The sequence below is a fragment of the Neofelis nebulosa genome, chromosome 9 (assembly GCF_028018385.1).
Source record: "Neofelis nebulosa isolate mNeoNeb1 chromosome 9, mNeoNeb1.pri, whole genome shotgun sequence".
NCBI lineage: Eukaryota > Metazoa > Chordata > Mammalia > Carnivora > Felidae > Neofelis > Neofelis nebulosa.
The window spans coordinates 93,753,114-93,772,843 of NC_080790.1; the positions used below are offsets into that span (position 1 = coordinate 93,753,114).

The 19,730-nt window shown below is 45.6% G+C and overlaps 1 protein-coding gene across 1 annotated transcript; it reads right to left on the reverse strand.

The window, feature by feature from the left end:
- Positions 1–61: 61 nt before the first annotated feature.
- On the reverse strand, positions 62–2,945 carry SSTR4 (somatostatin receptor 4). The gene is made up of 2 exons (XM_058684733.1): positions 2,230–2,945; positions 62–2,033 (listed from the first exon to the last, which is right to left on the reverse strand). Exon 2 carries the CDS (start codon positions 1,947–1,949, stop codon positions 786–788), a length of 1,164 nt encoding a protein of 387 aa, XP_058540716.1. The 5' UTR covers positions 1,950–2,033; positions 2,230–2,945; the 3' UTR covers positions 62–785.
- Positions 2,946–19,730: the final 16,785 nt, after the last annotated feature.

Below are 19,730 nucleotides of genomic sequence, written 5' to 3' on the forward strand. Positions count from 1 at the left end.
ATGAGGTCTCATGTTCTCATGACAAAGGGTCAAGGCAAAAAATCACACCATAGGAGCTAGATGAGATTCATCCTTTCTGCTTTATTATTATTATTATTATTACTGACCTGGTTTTGTGCCTCATAACAAATCCCAGATCATGACTTTCCAAACCTTTCCTACTCACAGGAAGCCTGCTGCTAGCCCCAGAAAACTGGAGTGATATTTCTGACTGCAAGCAGGCACTGGGCCTGGAGGTGCCCCAGGCTGTCATGCATCAATTTCAGTTAGAAAAGATCCCAGGAATGGAAGGCAATGGTGTGCTTGGAGGCATCTTCCTTCCTCCCTTCCCTTTTCGAACATGCTATGTCTCCACCACAGGCAGAGTCTGCAGAGACCAAGGGCACAGGCTGCCTCCACCCTCTGGACAGCCCTCTCCAAGGCAGAGATTCTGTAACATGTCACATGCAGATGGCCATTCCTGTCTGGCATCCCCCTGCTTCCCACCCCTCGGAAACTAGTCAAAGATCCAGGAATAATTAACATCATGGACTGGTGGTCAGAGGAGTCCTACCCCCATGGAGGTACCCCCCCTAGAAACCAGAGTCCTGAGGACAGAACAAAGGAAAGGAGCTTTGATGCTCTTGGGGCTGACCCATAGACTGCTGGGAAAAGGTGGCTGTGGCTGTGGTGGGAACAGGTGGTGGCTCTTAGATGAGCATCTAGGACAGGCAGTCTGCTGGGGTGTCAGGGTAGCACAGATTCCCTTACAGGTGGCCAGGCTAGGGAGGAGGTGAAAGGGCTCTTCAGAAGGTGGTGGTCCTGGTGAGAGGGACCGGCTTGCGGCTGGGTTCTGGTCGTAAGGGCTCCTGCTGACAGGGGAGTGGGGGGCATATCCATCCTGCCCCACCTCTACTCTTGACAGCAGTGGCATAGTAGTCCAGGGGCTCTTCCTCAGCACCACCTGCGACATCCAAGAGGCAGCAGCGCAGGCAGAGAACCCGCTGGAAGGAACGGCGGAAATTGTCTGAGAGGAAGCCATAGAGGATAGGGTTGGCACAGCTGTTGGCGTAGCTGAGGATGAGGGACACATGGTTGACTGTGGCATCAAGGCTGGTCACAAACAGGTTTAGCAGCTGCACCACGTAGAAAGGCATCCAGCAGAGCACAAAGACGGCTACCACCGTCAGCACCAGCCGCGTGATCTTCTTTTCTGAGCGCCTGCGCTGCTGCCAGCCGGCCCTCAGTGCCACCGCCCGCATCTTGCCCACGATGAGCAGGTAGCACAGGCCGATGGCCAGAACCGGCAGCAGGAAGCCCAGCAGGAAAGTATAGATCACAAAGACCGCCGACCAGGCCGGGTGCGGCCAATGCAAGTTGCAGGCCACAGCTTGGCCGCCCCGAGCCGGCTTGGTGTCAGCGAAGATGGCGATGGGCAGGGTGACCAGCAAGGATGCCAGCCATACGCCCAAGTTGATGAGCTTGGCCACGCTGGGCCTCCGGTAGGTGGCGGCGCGCAGAGGGTGCACCACGGCGATGTAGCGGTCCACGCTGAGCACCGTCAGACAGAAGACGCTGGTGAACATGTTGAGGCCGTCCACACTGAGCACCGCGCGGCACAGCACAGACCCGAAGGGCCAGTGGCGCAGGGCGGCTGACGAGGCCACGAAGGGCACGCTCAACATGAAGAGCTCGTCCGCGATGGCCAGGTTGAGCAGGTAGATGTTGGTGGCCGTCTTCATCTTGGCGTAGCGGAGGATCACGAAGATGACCAGGGCGTTGCCCACCAGGCCCACCAAGCACACCAGCGCGTAGATGCACTGGATGGCGACCATGCCCGGTGCCCCTGCGTCCCCGGTCCCCGCCGCTGCCTCCTCCTCAGCAGGGGCGCAGCTGGCGTTGACCGCAGGGGACCAGGCTGTCTCGAGCTCTTCCTCGCCCTCTGGGGGCAGCGTCGGGGGGGCGCTCATGCCCAGGGGTGCCCGTCCGGGGCGGCGGGAGCGCGGTGGAGAGTACTTGCCCTGGGACTCCGGTGCAGGTGCGTGCGCCTCTGCCTGCTCCGCCTGAAAAGCCTGTGGTGGGCCCCGCGGGGAGCGCCCGCCAATCCCGCGCCGCGCGCCCTCCGCACCCCAGTCCCAGCGCCCGCGCGCCCCGCCCGGCCTGCCCACCTCCGCGCCCCCGCCTGGGATCCAACCCCGCCACAGGTAGTCCAGAGCCCCAGCTGGACCTCCCGCCCCCTCAGCTGCTCACCTCAGATCCTGTCTTGTCTGACCTTTGGCCTCCCACTCCCCTGCTCTGCCCTCTGCAGCCGCGGGGCTAGGGGTCCCAGAGTCCTCCGTTTGGGTAACGCGGCCCTGGGGTGGTAGCGACTATGCTGACCGTGCAGAGCCCTTAGCCGGGCGCTTGGCATCCTCCTCCTCTCCACCGCGCCCCCCTGCCCCTATGATCTTCTTGAAGACCTGCAGGGTCTGTCCCACCATTAAACTCATTTCCTAGAAGCGGAATCTGAAGCTCCCAAAGGCGTCGCTGTGAATTCCCGGTCTGCCCGGGTCCCAGTCGCCCCCTCCCTTCACTCCGCGCAATCGCAAATCCCAGGACCTTTTCAGTGAGATTTCTGTAGGATGGAGGTGGGTGGGCGCCGGCAACGGAGATGCCAGAGGAGGAGGCACTGAGGAGGATCCACAGAGGAGGAGAGATGCCACAAAAGAAGGCCAGCCTCTGCGTCCGATGCTCATCGCGCGGGGCAGCACCGACAGCGGCAGCTAGCCCCAGAGCCAGACGCGGCAAAGCCTATGCCAAGCTGGCTGACTTCTGAGGCGTCTCCACTGAGGTCTCTGAAAGGTGCCTGGGAAAGGGTGCTCTGGAAAGGTCGGTGTCCGGGGCTGGATTCCATCCTTCTCCCAAACTCCAGAGAGTGCAAGTTGACATCCTTGAGCTGGATGATTCTGGGCTACAGTCCGGGTCTGGGGATCCAGCAGGCAGTCTCACAACCCTGGCCCTACTGGTCAGGCACAGGGCACAGCAGAATTAGTGAAGTGGGGATTTGTCTTGGAAGATAATCGGCAGGGAAATGCTGGCCCTTTGGAACACCACCTCTGCAGGCCAGTGGCCTCCTTGAGCCTCCCTTCAGCACACTCCTGAAATGTCTTTGATGCATCTGGAAGTGGCTACCCAGTGCCAGAGGTGGGGTCCCATCTCCTATGCTGGATGGCTGGAGCAGCTGCGGAAGGGAGGGTGTCGGGATGATTAAGGCCAGCTAGAGGTGACCTGTCAGAGGTCTGACTGCCATTTATCCAGGATTTGGTGGGGGGGGGGGAGAGGGGAGGGACCGGTGATCAGCCCCTGTGCAACATAGTGGCTGAGTCTAATCTCTGTCCCTAGTTTCTGCCACCCAAATGGTTCCTTTAAAAGATTTGTCTTAAAAAAAAATTAAAAAATAATAAAAGATTTGTCTTAGCAACCCTCCTCCCCTTTATGGACACTCTTTACAGTAGTCTGTTCTTTCCTCTGCTCTCATTTTCCTCATTGTCTCTAAGGGAGATATTCTTATGGGGAAAGAGATGGTGGCTTTGTCATTCTAGGGTGCAGGTGTTTGGGGGGGTGACAGAAACCCAAGATTTGGGTAGGGGGAGAAGTACAGGGGCTTTTCTTTTTAGTCCTGGACACTGGGGGAAATCTTTAAATGATTCCCCTCGAGGCCCAATAGGGGAGGTGTCCCACAGCTGTTCTGCACGCCTGGATACCCCTCTACCATCATTCTCTCTGTCCATTTAATGCCCAGCCCCCTCTCATCTCTGAATATTTCCTGGTGTCTTGCCTAACACGTGAGCCCTTGGGATCTTTCCCACCTCTACTTTGGAGAGTTTTTCTCCTAACCTTTCCTGGCTCTGCCCTCTCTCCCCTCATGCAGACATACAATTCACAGCAAACCAAGCTAGCATTTAATAAGGTAAATATGTATTGCTGTTTTCTGCGGTTTTAGAAAACAGCCCACATTATGAGTGTGCTGCATGTAGCACTGGGGACACCCAAACCCAGCATTTCTGGAGTCCAGAAGTCAGGGAGACTGAGCATTCATTCATTCATTCATTCCTTCAACAAATGCTAGTGGAGAGTATGAGTCCCCTGCAAAGCATGGTTGCATATGTTGTCTTAGTATGAGATGATGGCCTACTGTGTGCAGGGCCTTGGAAGGCTTATATTTTCACCACCGCCCCACATTGGAAACATACTGGAAAGTGCCTGGGATCACAGGGGAAGTGCCTGGGATCACCTTCCCCTGTGAAGGGTGGTGGCAAAGAAGGAGACAAAGAGCATGATAGTGAGGATGAAGGTGTACTTCAGAGAGAGAAGCTGGCAGAGCAGATGCTGCTGGGGGCCTGGGGAATGGACTGCGAAGTGGCAGCAGCACTGGATGCCTGGCAGGGGAGCAGAATGTAGTGGGTGATGATAAGGTATGCCTTGTGTGCCTGGAGGAGGCCTGGGGCCGTCATCTGAGGAGGTGGAGAAGCTGGGAGTGTGTATAAGCAACTGTCAGGGTCAGAGTTGGGGTCTGCATGGCTTCCTTACCATGACAGAGGGTGGCCTGGGGGTCCAGGTCTGTGAGGTTTACACAAAGAGCCTTTGGAGCATTTGGAACAGCACAAGCAAGAGCTGCATGTTTGTGCCAGGACTGCTGCAGCGGCAAGCAGAGAGGGCACACTGGTGCATTCTAGGTACACACAGGGCAGGTAGGCTCGGCACTGTGGCATCTTGACCTTGAAACTAGGCTGTCTGGTTCAAATACGGCTTCACCTCCTCCCAGATATGCAGCCTTAGGCAAGTCCCTCCATCTCTTTGTGCCTGTTTCCACATCTGGAAAGTGGGTGTAATGGTAGTAATTATTTGGTAAGGCGCCATGAGGACCCATTACCTTGGCATACCTATGGTAACTAGGGGAGTACCTGGCCGTCATCAGCACTCAGTGAGTGTCAGCTGTCAAGGTTATTTATTTTTCTAACCCTCTCAGTGTGATGAGACTAAAGAGAAGGTCTGCCTGCTCCCACTTGACCCCACGTTGTTGTCTGATGTTCTACTGATTAGTTCCCTTCAGAGGGTAAAGGGTCAAGGGGGTGGTGGAGGCCACTGACACACTCCCCCATTAATTATTATTATAGGTTTTATTGTCAGATGTATCGGTTTCTACTAACAGTGTTTTTATATCTAACCTGTATTGAAAACAATCCTAAGACACATGGGGAAAGCATTACTTCTATCCCAACTTTGTGCAAATGACCCAAACAGAGCAAGCTTTGCAGACACAGCCTGACCTTTATTCTGCTTTGACTCACACCTTAATGATGGGTTATGCTCAAACCAGATTCCCCTGGGAGTGAAAGGAAGCTCTATTAGCAGTTGTGCTGACCAACAACATGACACCTGACTCTTCCAGGCAAACCAGGACAAGGATCCCCTGATTATGGGGGACTCTCCAATTTAACTTTTGAATTGCCACTTTAAGTGGCAGAAAATAAAGTTTGTGAAGCACCAGATTAACTTCTAAGGGGCTGTCACACATCTCCCCAGAGCATCATAGGGAAAGGGTTTGCAGTGGTAAAGGTGAGGTGTGCATTTCACTGACAACACCAGGAGATATTGAAGATTAAATTGAAATGTCTATGCATCCAAGACCAAGAGCAGGGAATCATACCATTTCCAAAAATACTCTCTCCAGACTTCTATATTTAGGGAAGGATCAGAGAAGCATTTGAAGTGTGGACCACTCACGCAACAGTGAATTCTTGAGAGAATGAGCACTCACAGTGCTGAACCCCCTCCTGAGATGGCTCTGGAGAGACATGTGCACCTAGGTCATATTCAGCTCATCCTGAGATGAACACTTTCATGCCCATCCCATTTCTCTACTTTGCTCTCAAGTTCCATCTGGCCTCAAACCCCAGGCCTAGGTTGGGAGTGGGGTTCAGGGATTGAAGAGAGCATCTTAGCTTTTGAAAAATTGCCATAATGATGAAAACAAGATTGAGTTTATACCGAGAATCACTGCCTTCACTGCAGCATCATCATAATGGTAAAATATCATGGACTAGAACAGGTTTAGAAATTGAGGTCTGATATGGAGGTTCTTCTTCCAAGTCAAGAAGGTCATGAGGCTGAGCTACTAGGATTTGTGTTTGAGCTGACAGTGTGGGGTGGAGGGGTTAATTCTTGAATGGCAGACGTTTTGGGAGGCAGCATAACATAATGTGACTGCTTTGATCTGAGTCCCAGCTCATTGCTTGCCAGTTATGTGACCTTGGGCAAGTTACTCAACCTCTCTGTTTCTCTACTTGCTCCCCTGTAAAGTGGCCTTAATTCTAGTCCTACCACAGATGGGCTGTTGTGGGGACTGAACAGGTTGACATATATGAAGCAGTTACAACAGGGTCTGGCTCCAATAAACACTATATGTTTATTATTAATAATATGTTTATTATTATTAATATTCCATCTGAAGTCTCTGGTGCTTGGTAGCTCAAAGCTCCTGGGCACATCTGGTTTTTCTGACATTAAGCAGAGGACCCCCTCTGTTAGCATCGGTGAGCCGGAAGGCGCAGGCATCACTCATGGAACATGTGTGCTGCTGGGGTGTCAAAAACCAAGTACAAACATGCTCAGACTGGCAGAAAAGAGAAGGTCCCATCCCTCACTGGAGCCCAGGACACAGGATCTGGCACAGGATCCTCAGCTTCTGGGAGCTCACTTCCCTGATAGCCAGGCACCCTCTGCTGCAGGTTGGCACCCCTGGGAAAATTTACAACCACGGATGCCTGGGCCCCATTCCCACACACTCTGAGTCATTTGGTTTGGAGGGGGACTCAAGCATCTGAATATTTTAAAGGCTCTCCAGACAATTCTAAAGTGTATTGATGCATCGCTCAATTAAATGGAACCATAAGAGACAGGCAGCCTGGGGGCCACAGTGTGTGGAAATCACTGGGCCTCCAGGGAGTCTGAAGGGACAGGTCAAAAGAAGCATCCAGGAAACCAGAGACCCCTCTGCACAGAGAAACAGACAGCTCAAGAGGGGCAAGGGGTAACCTGCTGGATACCAGATGGGATTAGGCTGGGGCGGTTGGGACCCCATAGCTGTCCTCTCCCAAGGCACTAAATATGCCACTGAAGGGGACCAGCGACATATCTACAGAGGGAGAGAAAACAGAGTGCAACATTCATGCTGAGTAAAAGCGGGGGAAACAAAGTGCATTTATAAGCTGTTTTTTTTTAGCTCACCTGTCCCTTTGCTGTAGGATGTATATATGAGGGGCCTATTTTGGGTCTGTTGATTCAATGTCTGGCATCAGACCCAAATTGCTCACCTGTACATAGTTATAAGCAGCAAAGGGCTGGGTTTGGGCTGGATCTGAGGGTCTTTCTCTCTCCTCCAGGTCGCAATAGGGCCACCCATGGGTATGGCTGGCCCCAGTAGCTGGTAGGCACCTGGAGTTTCTCAGTGTGAGTGACAGCTGAGAGGGTGAAGTGGGGGCCTCACAGCCCCTCCTCGAGCCAGGGGGAACAGCTCCTTTGTGGGCAATGTGACTACCTCCTCTATTTCCACACTTCAGGTGTGCCCCGCTGGTCAGGAGTCATCTGGCCTCCAAGCATCTGGGCAGCAGGTCTGCAAGAACAGCTTCTTCTGCAAATAGCAGTGCACCTTGAAGAGACTTGACCTTCAGCAGTATGAGGACTATCGTCCCGAGAGCCACTTCTGTCACCTGCTGATTAGAAAATCATCTAAAGAGCTCTCAGGATCTCAGCTGGGCTTTGATAGCTTCTGCTGAGTATACTAAAGCATAATTTACCAGGGGCTGAGTGCATGGCATTGTCAGAAGTGATTTACATAATTGCCTCTTCTTCAGATTCCCATCTGAACTCTAGTGATATGTGGACAATGTGATGATAATACATCCCCACTCCACCCCAAAGACATTAAATATGAGGGCAAGGAATTCCTTTAAGAATTTATTACTTATTCAATGATTTTCTCGAAAGAAAGTAAGCCTGAAATCATATGAGCTAAGCAGAAAGTCGGCACGAGAAGGGCACAAGTCTGGGATAGGAACAATGTTTATGTAATATCCATATGATGTGTCCAGACTCTGTCAATTGTCAATTGTCAATTGTTGGATCAAGGAAATTGAGCGCCTTGAGCGCTGTTCTGTTGTCTGGGAGTTGTTTCCAGCTGTCCCAGCATCCTGGCCTCATTACTCTGCATGTAGAAGAGAATGAACTGGAAGACAAAACATGGGTTTCGTTCTAAATGCTTTGTTCATCACAGGTGTGAGTGTGGGCGGTTTGTTTAGAGCACTGTTGCTTCAAGAGGACCCGGGACAAGCAGCACCCGCACTACCTATGAGAAGTGCACATCCTGGACCTGCAGAATCACAAACACGGAAGGTGGGACCAGCCACAGTGCTCACCAGAGCTCTAGGGGTGTATGACAACCTTCAAGTCTGAGAGCCACTGGCATAGCCTTTCTGAGCCTCACTTTCTTGTCTTCCTAGAGTGGTGAACCAGTATCAGGAAAGATCATTTGGCATGAATGCTCTGAAATCTCTAGACTACCTTGGCCACACGGCTCCTGAACACCTGAAATGTAGAGATGTGCTAAGTGTAAAAGACACATCAGATCCCAAAGACTGAGGGTGAACAAAAGAATGTAAAACATCACGTTAATATGTTTTATTGATTACATGTTGAAATAATATTTTAGATATGAAAGTAAAGTCAAACATATTATAAAATGAATTTTACCTGTTCCTTTTTACCTTTTTTAATGCAACTATTGGAAAATGTAAGTTACATTTGTGTCTCACATTATATTTCTCCAGCGTTAGAACTCTATTGGATGCCCCAGCAATGCTGTTAATGTGCTGTTCCCGCATGGTCACTAGACCCATGTGTCTCTTTGAATTAAACTTGTAAAAAAATTCAATTCAATCCCTTAGTCACATTAACTATGCTTCAAGTGCTAAATAGTCACATGTGGCCACCATACAGAACAGTGGAAATCTAGAACATTCCATTGTCATGAAAAATATAGCATTAGAATTTAAGTGTAGGGCCTTTAGTCCCCACAATTCCAGTCTGGTTCTGACAAAGTTTCAGCCATGGTTATATGCCTCCCAAATACCACTACTTCCTCTTCCTTATGTATAGATCTCTGATTTTGCTTAGGACTCCACTTTAAATGTACTCAGGTTCTCCTCAGAATCTGTGATTTGTTTGGGCATGGGCATATGCTTTTCCTCTGGCCAAAGAGATATGAGGGTACATTATTGAAGTTGCAGGGGCAACTTCTGGGAAAGTTTTGGCTATTGTCTGGCAGGGATATAGTGTTTGGAGGGGTTGCAGCCACTTAGTGATGATGAGGTAAAAAGCTTATCTGATATGAGAGCCAGTATGTTGAAGATGGTAAGGCAGGAAGCAAGAAAGAACTAGGGTACTTGACAGTAGTGAGAGCTAATGAGTCAGCCAACTCTGGACCTGCTCCCACTGAACTTCTTTTTATGCAAAGTAATGCACATTGTTGTTGTTTTAGTGTTTTCAGATGCATATTCTGTTACTTTCAACCAGAAGCATTCTAGCCCATTATCCTTGGGCCAGTCACTGACCTTTCTAAGCCTGAGTTTCTCATCTCTAGGATATGAACACAAGAGTTGCTTACCTCATCATATGAGATAATGGGATAATAACGTTATCAGGCATTTATGTCAGTTACAAGTGTTTTTTTTTATTTATAAAATGCTAATATATCCTCAGCACTTATCATTAAGTGTCACTGTCACAGGAACCAGGTGATTAATTCAGACATTCTGTTCCTAGACATCTTCTTTACTGTGGCAAGAAGTAGCCTTTCCTGTTCTTCTCCCACCTTTCCAGGAAGACTAGACAAGCATTTGAAAAATGTTTTTGCCCCTAGGACATTTTTAGAAATTCAAATTCTCTCCCAATTGATTGACATAGGAATCAATACATGGAAAAGTGCCTTCCCAGTGTTCAGGCTACAATGTGTGTATTTAAAAATAGACTCATAATAAAAATATCCACAAATCTATTTAGAAGCTGAAAGAGCTCCTTGATCATAGATAGAAATGGGGTTTTGCTTTTTTGGTACACCACACATTGTTTTGTGCAGAATTAGCATCTCAATCAGTTGCCTGGTTCTTTTTTTTTTTTTTTTTTAATTTTTTTAAATTTACATCCAAATTAGTTAGCATGTAGTGAAACAATGATTTCAGGAGTAGATTCCTTAGTGCCCTTTACACATTTAGCCCATCCCCCCTCCCACAACCCCTCCAGCAACCCTCAGTTTGTTCTCCATATTTATGAGTCTCTTCTGTTTTTTCCCCTCCCTGTTTTTATATTATTTTTGTTTCCCTTCCCTTATGTTTGTCTGTTTTGTCTCTTAAAGTCCTCAAATAAGTGAAGTCAAATGATTTTTGTCTTTCTATGGCTGGCTAATTTCCTTAGCATAATACCCTCCAGTTCCATCCATGTAGTTGCAAATGGCAAGATTTCATTCTTTTTGATTGCCAAGTAATACTCCATTGTGTGTATATATATATATATATATATATACCATATATATATATATATATATATATATATATATATATATACCATATCTTTTTTATCCATTCATCCATCAATGGAAATTTGGGCTCTTTCCATACTTTGGCTATTGTTAATAGTGCTGCTATAAACATGGCAGTGCATGTGTCCCTTCAAAACAGCACAGCTGTACCCCTTAGATAAATGCCTAGTAGTGCAATTGCTGGGTCGTAGGGTAGTTCTATTTTTAGTTTTTTGAAGAACCTCTATACTGTTTTCCAGAGTGGCTGCACCAGCTTGAATTCCCACCAATAATACAAAAGAGATACTCTTTCTCCACCTCCTCACCAACATCTGTTGTTGCCTGAGCTGTTAATGTTAGCCATTCTGGCTAAGGTGGTATCTCATTGTGGTTTTGATTTGTATTTTCCCTGATGTGGTTTTGATTTGAGCATTTTTTCATGTGTCAGTTGGCCATCTGGATGTCTTCTTTGGACAGGTGTCTATTCATGTCTTTTGCCCATTTCGTCACTGGATTATTTGCTTTTTGGGTGTTGAGTTTGGTATGTTCTTTATAGATTTTGGATACTAACCCTTTATCTGATATGTCATTTGTGAAAATCTTCTCCCATTCTGTCGGTTGCCTTTTAGTTTTGCTGATTGTTTCTTTCACTGTGCAGAAGCTTTTTATTTTGATGAGGTCTCAGTGGTTCATTTTTGCTTTTGTTTCCCTTGCCTCCAGAGATGTGTTGAGTAAGAAGTTGCTGCGGGCAAGATCAAAGAGCTCTTTGCTTGCTTTCTTCTCGAGGATTTATTTGATAGCTTCTTGTCTTACATTTAGGTCTTTTCATCCATTTTGAGTTTATTTTTGTGTATGGTGTAAAAAGTGGTCTGCGTTCATTCTTCTGTGTGTCGCTGTCCAGTTTTCCCAGCACCACTTGCTGAAGAGACTGTCTTTATTCCATTGGATATTCTTTCCTGCTTTGTCAAAGATTAGTTGCCCATACGTCTGTGGGTCCATTTCTGGGTTCTCTATTCTGTTCCATTGGTCTGAGTGTCTGTTCTTGTGCCAGTATCATACTGTCTTGATGATTACAGCTTTGTAGTATAGCTTGACAGCTGGGATTGTGATGCCTCCTGCTTTGGTTTCCTTTTTCAAGATCGCTTTGCCTATTCCGGGTCTTTTCTGGTTCCATACAAATTTTAGGATTATTTGTTTTAGCTCTGTGAAGAACGCTGGTGTTATTTTGATAGGGATTGCATTGAATATGTATATTGCTTTGGGCAGTATAGACATTTTAACAATATTTGTTCTTCCTATCCAGGAGCATGGAATATTTTTCCACTTTTTTTGTGTCTTCTTCAATTTCTTTCACAAGCTTTCTATACTTTTCAGTGTATAGATTTTTCACCTCTTTGGTTAGATTTATTCCTAGGTATTTTATGGGCTTTGGTGCAACTGTAAATAGCATCAATTCCTTGATTTCTCTTTCTGTCGCTTCATTGTTGGTGTATAGGAATGCAACCGATTTCTGTGCATTGATTTTATATCCTGCAACTTTGCTGAATTCATGAATCATTTCTAACAGTTTTGTTGGGTGGAATATTTTGCGTTTTTCCATATAGACTATCATGTCATCTGCTAAGAGTGAAAGTTTTACCTCCTCCTGGATGATTTAGATGCCTTTTATTTCTTTGTGTTGTCTGATTGCAGAGGCTAACGCTTCCAATACTATGTTGAATAACAGTGGCAAGAGTAGACATCCCTGTCTTGTTCCTGACCTTAGGGGGAAAGCTCTCAGTTTTTCCCAATTGAGGATGATAATAGTGTTGGGTCTTTTGTATATGGCTTTTATGATCTTGAGGTACGATCCTTCTATCCTGACTTTCTTGAGGGTTTTTATCAAGAAAGGATGCTGTATTTTGTCAAATGCTTTCTCTGCGTCTATTGAGAGGTTCATATGGTTCTTGTCCTTTCTTTTATTGATGTGATGAATCACGTTAATTATTTTGGGATATTGAACCAGCCCTGCATCCCAGGTATAAATCTCACTTGGTCGTGGTGAATAATTGTTTTTACTGTATTGTTGGATCCTGTTGGCTAATATCTTGTTGAGGATTTTTGCATCCATGTTCATCAGGGAAATTGGTCTATAGTTCTCCTTTTTAGTGGGGTCTCTGTCTGGTTTTGGAATCAAGGTAATGCTGGCTTCATAGAAAGAGTTTGGTAGTTTTCCTTCCATTTCTATTTTTTATAACAGTTTCAAGAGAATAGGTGTTATCTCTTCCTTAAATGTTTGGTAAAGTTCCCCTGGAAAGCCATCTGGCCCTGGACTCTTGGTTTTTTTTGGCAGAGTTTTGATTACTAATTCAATTTCCTTACTGGTTATGGGTCTGTTCAAATTTTCTATTTCTTCCTGTTTCAGTTTTGGTAGTATATATGTTTCTAGGAATTTGTCCATTTCTTCCAGATTACCCATTTTATTGGCATATAATTGCTCATAATATTCTCTTATTATTGTTTTTATTTCTGTGTGTTGGTTGTGATCTCTCCTCTTTCATTCTTTATTTTATTTATTTGGGTCCTTTCCTTTTTCTTCTTGATCAAACTGGATAGTGGTTTATCAATTTTGTTAATTCTTTCAAAGAACCAGCTTCTGGTTTCATTGATCTGTTCTACTGTTTTTTGGTTTCAATAGCATTAATTTCTGCTCTAATCTTTATTATTTCCTGTCTTCTGCTGGTTTGGGGTTTTATTTGCTGTTCTTTTTCCAGCTCCTTAAGGTGTAAGGTTAGGTTGTGTATCTGAGATCTTTCTTCCTTCTTTAGGAAAGCCTGGATTGCTATAGACTTTCCTCTTATGACCACCTTTGCTGCATCCCAGAGGTTTGCGGTTGTGGTGTTATCATTTTCATTGGCTTCCATATACTTTTTAATTTCCTCTTTAACTTCTTGGTTAGCCCCTTCATTCTTTAGTAAGATGCTTTTCAGTCTCCAAGTATCTGTTACCTTTCCAAGTTTTTTCTTGTGGTTGATTTCCAGTTTCATAGCATTGTGGTCTGAAAATATGCACAGTATGATCTCAATCTTTTTGTACTTACTTAGTGCTGATTTGTGTCCCAGTATATGGTCTATTCTGGAGAATGTTCCCTGTGCACTCGAGAAGAATATATATTCAGCTGCTTTAGGATAAAATGTTCTGAATATATCTGTTAAGTCCATCTGGTCCAGTGTGTCACTCAAAGCCATTGTTTCCTGGTTGATTTTTTTGATTAGATGATCTGTCCATTGCTGTGAGTGGGGTGTTGAAGTCTCCTACTATCATGGTATTACTGTCAATGAATTTATTTATGTTTGTGATTAATTGATTTACATATTTGGGTTCCACCACATTTGGTGCATAAATGTTTACAATTTTTAGGTCTTTGTGGTATTATGACCCCTTGATTATGATATAATGCCCTTCTGCATCTCTTGATCCAGTCTTTATTTTAAAGTCTAGATTGTCTGATATAAGTATGGCTACTCAGGCTTTCTTTTGTTGACCATTAGAATGATAGATGGCTCCCCATCCCCTTATTTTCAATCTGAAGGTGTCTTTAGGTCTAAAGTGGGTCTCTTGTAAACAGCATATAGATGGATCTTGTTTTCTTATCCATTCTGTTACCCTCTGTTTTTTATTAGAGCATTGAGCCCATTGATGTTTAGAGTGAGTACTGAAAGATATGAATTTATTGACATTATGATGCTTGTAGAGTTGGAGTTTCTGGTGGTGTTCTCTGGTCCTTTCTAGTCTTTGTTGCTTTTGGTAGTCACCTGGTTCTTAATGCTTTGTCAAGAATTATGAAGGGTTGAATATTTACCCTACTTGAAAGCTAACCAATTAGCCTATCACCGTCTCATGGAAGCTGGATCAAGTCCTGGGTCAGAGACAAGGACTTTATCTCTGAGGGCTCAATAGGGGCATGAGTTTCCTGTTTATATCACTCTGTTTTGTCTACCCTCCAGCCCCCATCTCATGAAGATGACAGGGAGGTGGGCCCAGGGGGATGCTGCACACACAGTGGGTTTACATCAGAGCTGAAGAGTTCTGAGTTTAAGCAATCTTAATCTTGTAGAGTAGTAGCAAACCTACCTCACCGTTGCACCAGAAAGAAATAGGATCTTTCTTATCCTGATCAGGAAACAAATCTGCTCTCTGCCCCAAGGAGACATTATCCCTGTCTTCTAAGGCTTTTGCTATACAAAACTCCTTGGGAAAATAGTTCAAGGCAAAGGCCTGGGTGCACAAAATGTGCAGAGATGAGAGAGACTGTGATGAATTATCTCCCGACACTTTGTTCATCTCATGGGACAGAGTAGAGATGCCACAGTGTCTCACCTCTACCACCTTCTTTATGTACACCATGTTGGCATCTAGCAGAGATGTTTGCTGTTTGCGTGTGGCTCCAAGCTTCCCCCCACCCCCAAATTTTACCTTTTGGTGACCCATCACTTTCTAAATAAATCACATTCTCAGCGGCCCCCACTCAGATTACCAGGGAAAAGAATTTTATTGGCCCAGCTTGGGTCCAGTACTCTGGGGAGGGGGGTGTCGCTGAGCTGTGGCTGGCAGGCAAGGTCAGTTGACACCAACACTTTGCCCCCTTTTGCAAATGGGCAGAAGGGCCAGATCCACTTAAGGCTGAGGGCAGGGAGACAGCTTTAGTAAAGACTCATCCAACAAAGATTTATTGCATAACTGGTGTTATCATCATTAGCAGCAGCCTCTTTAGAAGTCTTATAAATCACTTAAAAAGAGCCATCAAACATGTCTCAAATAACTGCAGCAGAAAACAGTCACAATAATAAAGTCATTTAATTACACAGTCTACATATTCTGAATATTCAAAAAATTGTATTGTATCGCCCTGCTGTGTGTGTTCAGAGCAATGCTTGACAGTTCTTTTTATTGCTGATGGCTTGCTGGGTTTATGCTCTTTAAAAGGTGCCAGAATCATTTGTATTGTCACTCAAATGTGCTGTTTATGTAAATCCTACTCCAAAAAACAGAAAAGCAATTGCAAAACCACTCCAACAGCCAGAAGAAAGGTAACCTATTGAAAAGGCATTACCTGGGAAAAACAGTGGAGTTGTGGAAAGCAGAAGTCAGTCTCAACAGGATGAGAATTTGCGAGAAGCTGTCCTACCAGGCTTCTCTCTGTCCTGTTTTGCTGAATGTGGATGGAGGGTCAGAAAGGACAATTGGGTTCTCCTCCTCACAGCCTTTCTTGTTTGTATCTTCAGTGAAACTCCTCCAGTTTCCTCCTCACTGGCCTCTCAAAAAACAAAGCTCTGAGCTAGTGAATGTGTACTTTAGTGTTGAATGAATTTTTATCCTGCATCATCCTCCATGGGCTTATCTACATTTTCATTATTCTCTCATAATGAAATGAAAGAGCCATCCAAAGAGAGAAGCCCAACTGAAGGCTGTTCAAGACAAGTCAGAGGGTAAGAAAGAGTCAGTTGTGTGGTGCCTAGGTGGCTCAGTTGGTTAAGCGTCTGACTTCAGCTCAGGTCATGATCTCAGTGTTCGTAGGTTTGAGCCCCGCATCGGGCTCTCTGCTGACAGCTCAGAGCCTGGAGCCTGCTCCAGATTCTGTGTCTCCCTTGCTCTCTGCCCCTCCCCCGTTCTCACTCTGTCTCTCTCTCTCTCAAAATAATAAACATTAAAAAATATAAAAAAAAGAAAGTAAATTGTGCATATTCAGTCAACACTAGTCTCTAGTTTAGAAAATGTAAATGACTAACATTTAACAGACAAGTTTGAGGTGAGGGGAGTAGGCTCATTTCCTCTGCCCTTGGAAGTACTTGAACCCAACTGCTTCCTTGCCTTGTGGCCCGTAATCAGAAAGGCCTCACCTCTACCCACTCATTAACCACCTCCCAAGCTTTGGAAATACTTGTCCCCATACAGTCCTGCAACAGACTCTGAGCATTGAGTCTGACTTCCTCTAAACACATGTAGGAGGAATTTCTTTGCCTTGTCCTTGTCCTTGCACTGCAAAGCCTTATCATACCCCTGCCTGTGGCTTCTCTCTCTTCCTTGACATGTTGCTCTGGGCCCTACAGCTTGACTGTCAGACAGCGGCTTTCCCCCTCCAATGCCCATTGTCTTTCTAGGGCTTGGGTACTCATCCATCCATCCATCCATCCATCCATGTTTGTTTTTGCATGCTCCAGGCATTAGGCTAAGAATTTTGAGAGTTACAGGGATGAAGACAAAAGCCTGGTGTCTTCTCTTGTGAGCTCACCATCCACTGTGGGAGAGAGACAGGCAAGTAAACAAGGTGCTCTTCAAAAGCATGCAGGCCAGACTGGGGACTGCATTAGGGTTTAAGGAGCATGGGCCTCCCCTTCAGCTTGGTGACCCTGGGGCAGATTTCATAATGAGAGAGAATTTGAAGACTTGCTCAGACTTCTGTAGATCAGAAGAGAAGTAGCCAAGATGGAGCCAGGAGGGTAGGGGTGTGGAGGCAATCCAGAGACCCAAGGCTAAAGAAGAGGGCTTCCCTCTCCTGTCTGTTCCAGGCCCTGATGATACATTGGTTGGTTTTACCTTACAGGAGAACATTTCTCCTTATCAACTTTGGCAGCTAAGTTACATTCTGGGCAGCACCTGCCCTGGAGGACCTTTGAATGTTGACACTGTCTGGACAGTTTAATATGACTAGAAAAGTGTGCAGGGACCATGTTCAAAGTAAGTAAACATGTATTTAAAGTTGACGTGTGCACTCTCTTCTCTTCTCTGTCAGCCCTCTAGAAGCTGGGTGGAGGTGGTCTTCAAAGGCAGCATCTGGAACAGCCCCAGGATATGTGTTTTTATACCATTAGCAACAATTACACCAGTAAGTTCCTGTTTTGCTAACATAATTCATACTGCAAATCAACATTTGCTGAGTGATGGATTGACTCTCATTGTACAGAGCCCTAAGACAGGAGCTATCATTTTAGGGGGAACAGTGCTTCTTAGAATCAGATGGGCATGTGGTCAAGTGCAGGTGCAGGGCCCACAGGTGACTTGAGAATGCTGGGACAAGGTGAGGAGCTGCGGTTCAGGATCTGCATTTTTAACACACTCCCCAGATGATTCTAATGAATGCCTAAATTTGAGAACCTTGTTCTAGAAACTGGGTAAAAGGATCTAGTAAAGAAGACTGGGAATTGCTGTAGCTGATCTGTGTGGGGACCATGGGTAGGGTTTATATAATGTGCCTCTGAGATTTTCTGGTTAAAGCCTGGATCCTTGGACCCCTGGCTGGATGAAGCAGAATCTGTGGAACTGGAGCTCAGAGTCTACATATTTTATATGTATATAAAAAATACATATAAAAATTTATATGTATTATATGTATGTATATTTTATATGTATATGTATTTTATATGTATATAAGAACTTTGCTTATAACTAAGGAAAGAATGACTTTCAAGCAGAGCAGCTGGAATGGGTTTTCAATTTTCCTAATGTCATAAATCTTTTTGTGTGTTTGTGTGTGTATCAGACCTCATGATTCAAGTGAGGTAATTTTCATAGCCAGTAGCAAACTGAAGGGACATGAAATGCTGAAGGTCAGTAGACCCTGAGATAGTAGCCAAGGACTTCTCAGAGAGTTGGGTTCCCTGTTTGGGCAGAATGCTACTAGTTGTCATTCTAAAGAAGTCTAGACTAGTGGTTCTTTTAAAAAAAAAAATTAAGTTTATTTATTTTTGGGACAGAGAGAGACAGAGCACGAATGGGGGAGGGTCAGAGAGAGAAGGAGACACAGAGTCTGAAACAGGCTCCAGGCTCCGAGCTGTCAGCACAGAGCCCGAAGCGGGGCTCGAACTCACAGACCGCGAGATCATGACCTGAGCTGAAGTTGGCCGCTCAACCGACTGAGCCACCCAGGCGCCCCTAGACTAGTGGTTCTTAAAGTGGGATGGTTGCCTGGAACAGCAGTGCCAGCATCACCATAAGCATTGCTAAAAATGCAAACTCTGCACCCCAGAATCTGAATCATAAACTCCGGCTCCCAGGAAGCTGTGTTTTAATGACCCCTCCAGAGGATTTCAATCATGTTCAAGTTTGAGAACCATATTTTTGACTTTGGTGGACATCTGGAGATTGTCTCGTGAGCATCTCCATGACCTCAAATGTGTACTCTCTCTCACTGCCTCCTGATAGGATGGGAGATGGAAAACTGAGATCTCCTCACCTTCTGCTGCACTACAGAGACACTGGGACACATTCCCAGTTGTGATGCCCCCATATCCTTTACAGCCACCTTTTACCATTTTTGTCAGATTCAGGTGAACTTCTTTGTCTTTTATGAAATAAAAGTGTTGTTTAACATCCTAGTAACATTGTTGGTTAATGCAAGATAAAAACAGACTAAGATTTTTGCTTTTAAAAATTGGGTGAAAGGAGTACCTGGTTCAGTAGGTAGAGCATGAGACTCTTGATCTCAAGAGTTGTGAGTTCAAGCCCCACACTGGGCAAAGAGCTTACTTAAAAAAATTGGCATGTGAAAGGAGAAACTAGGAACTGTTGAGGGAAGAGAGCTGATGAACACCACCTTAAACCAAGGATAGAAGCTCAAATCAGCAAGATGGGGACAAACCAATGTCACATAACACCCAAGATGATACCTTGACAGGAACACCAAGCATGTCTGTGGCATTACTGCCCAGAACGCATAACCTGAATCAGTCCATTAGGAAACATCAGGCAAACCCACACTGAAGGACATTCTTCAAAATAACTGACCTATACTTTTTAAAACATCAAGGTCAAGAACACCATGTAGGGCTGAGGGACTATTTCAAATCAAGGAGGCTCAAGAGAACTGACAAATGTGGCTCTGAATTGGATGTTGGGTTAGGGGGAAAGAACTAGCACGGGCATCACAGGGCAGCTGACGACATTCAATGTGGTCTGTAGATTTGATAATGTGGTAATGTAAGAAAGTGTCCTTGTTCTTAAGAAAACACAAGTAGAATATTTAGGGAGTAGGTATGCAGGATGTCTATAACTTACCCTTGAATGGCTTAGACAGAGAGAAGAAGAGAGTCTGATAGAATGATAATGGGGAAAAGTGTAAGCAATTGATGAATCTCCATAAAGAGTATATGGGAGTTTTCTG

Excerpts from the sequence above, each read along its gene's own strand:
- SSTR4 (XM_058684733.1), bottom strand. The coding sequence starts at position 1,949 with ATGAGCGCCCCCCCGACGCTGCCCCCAGAGGGCGAGGAAGAGCTCGAG.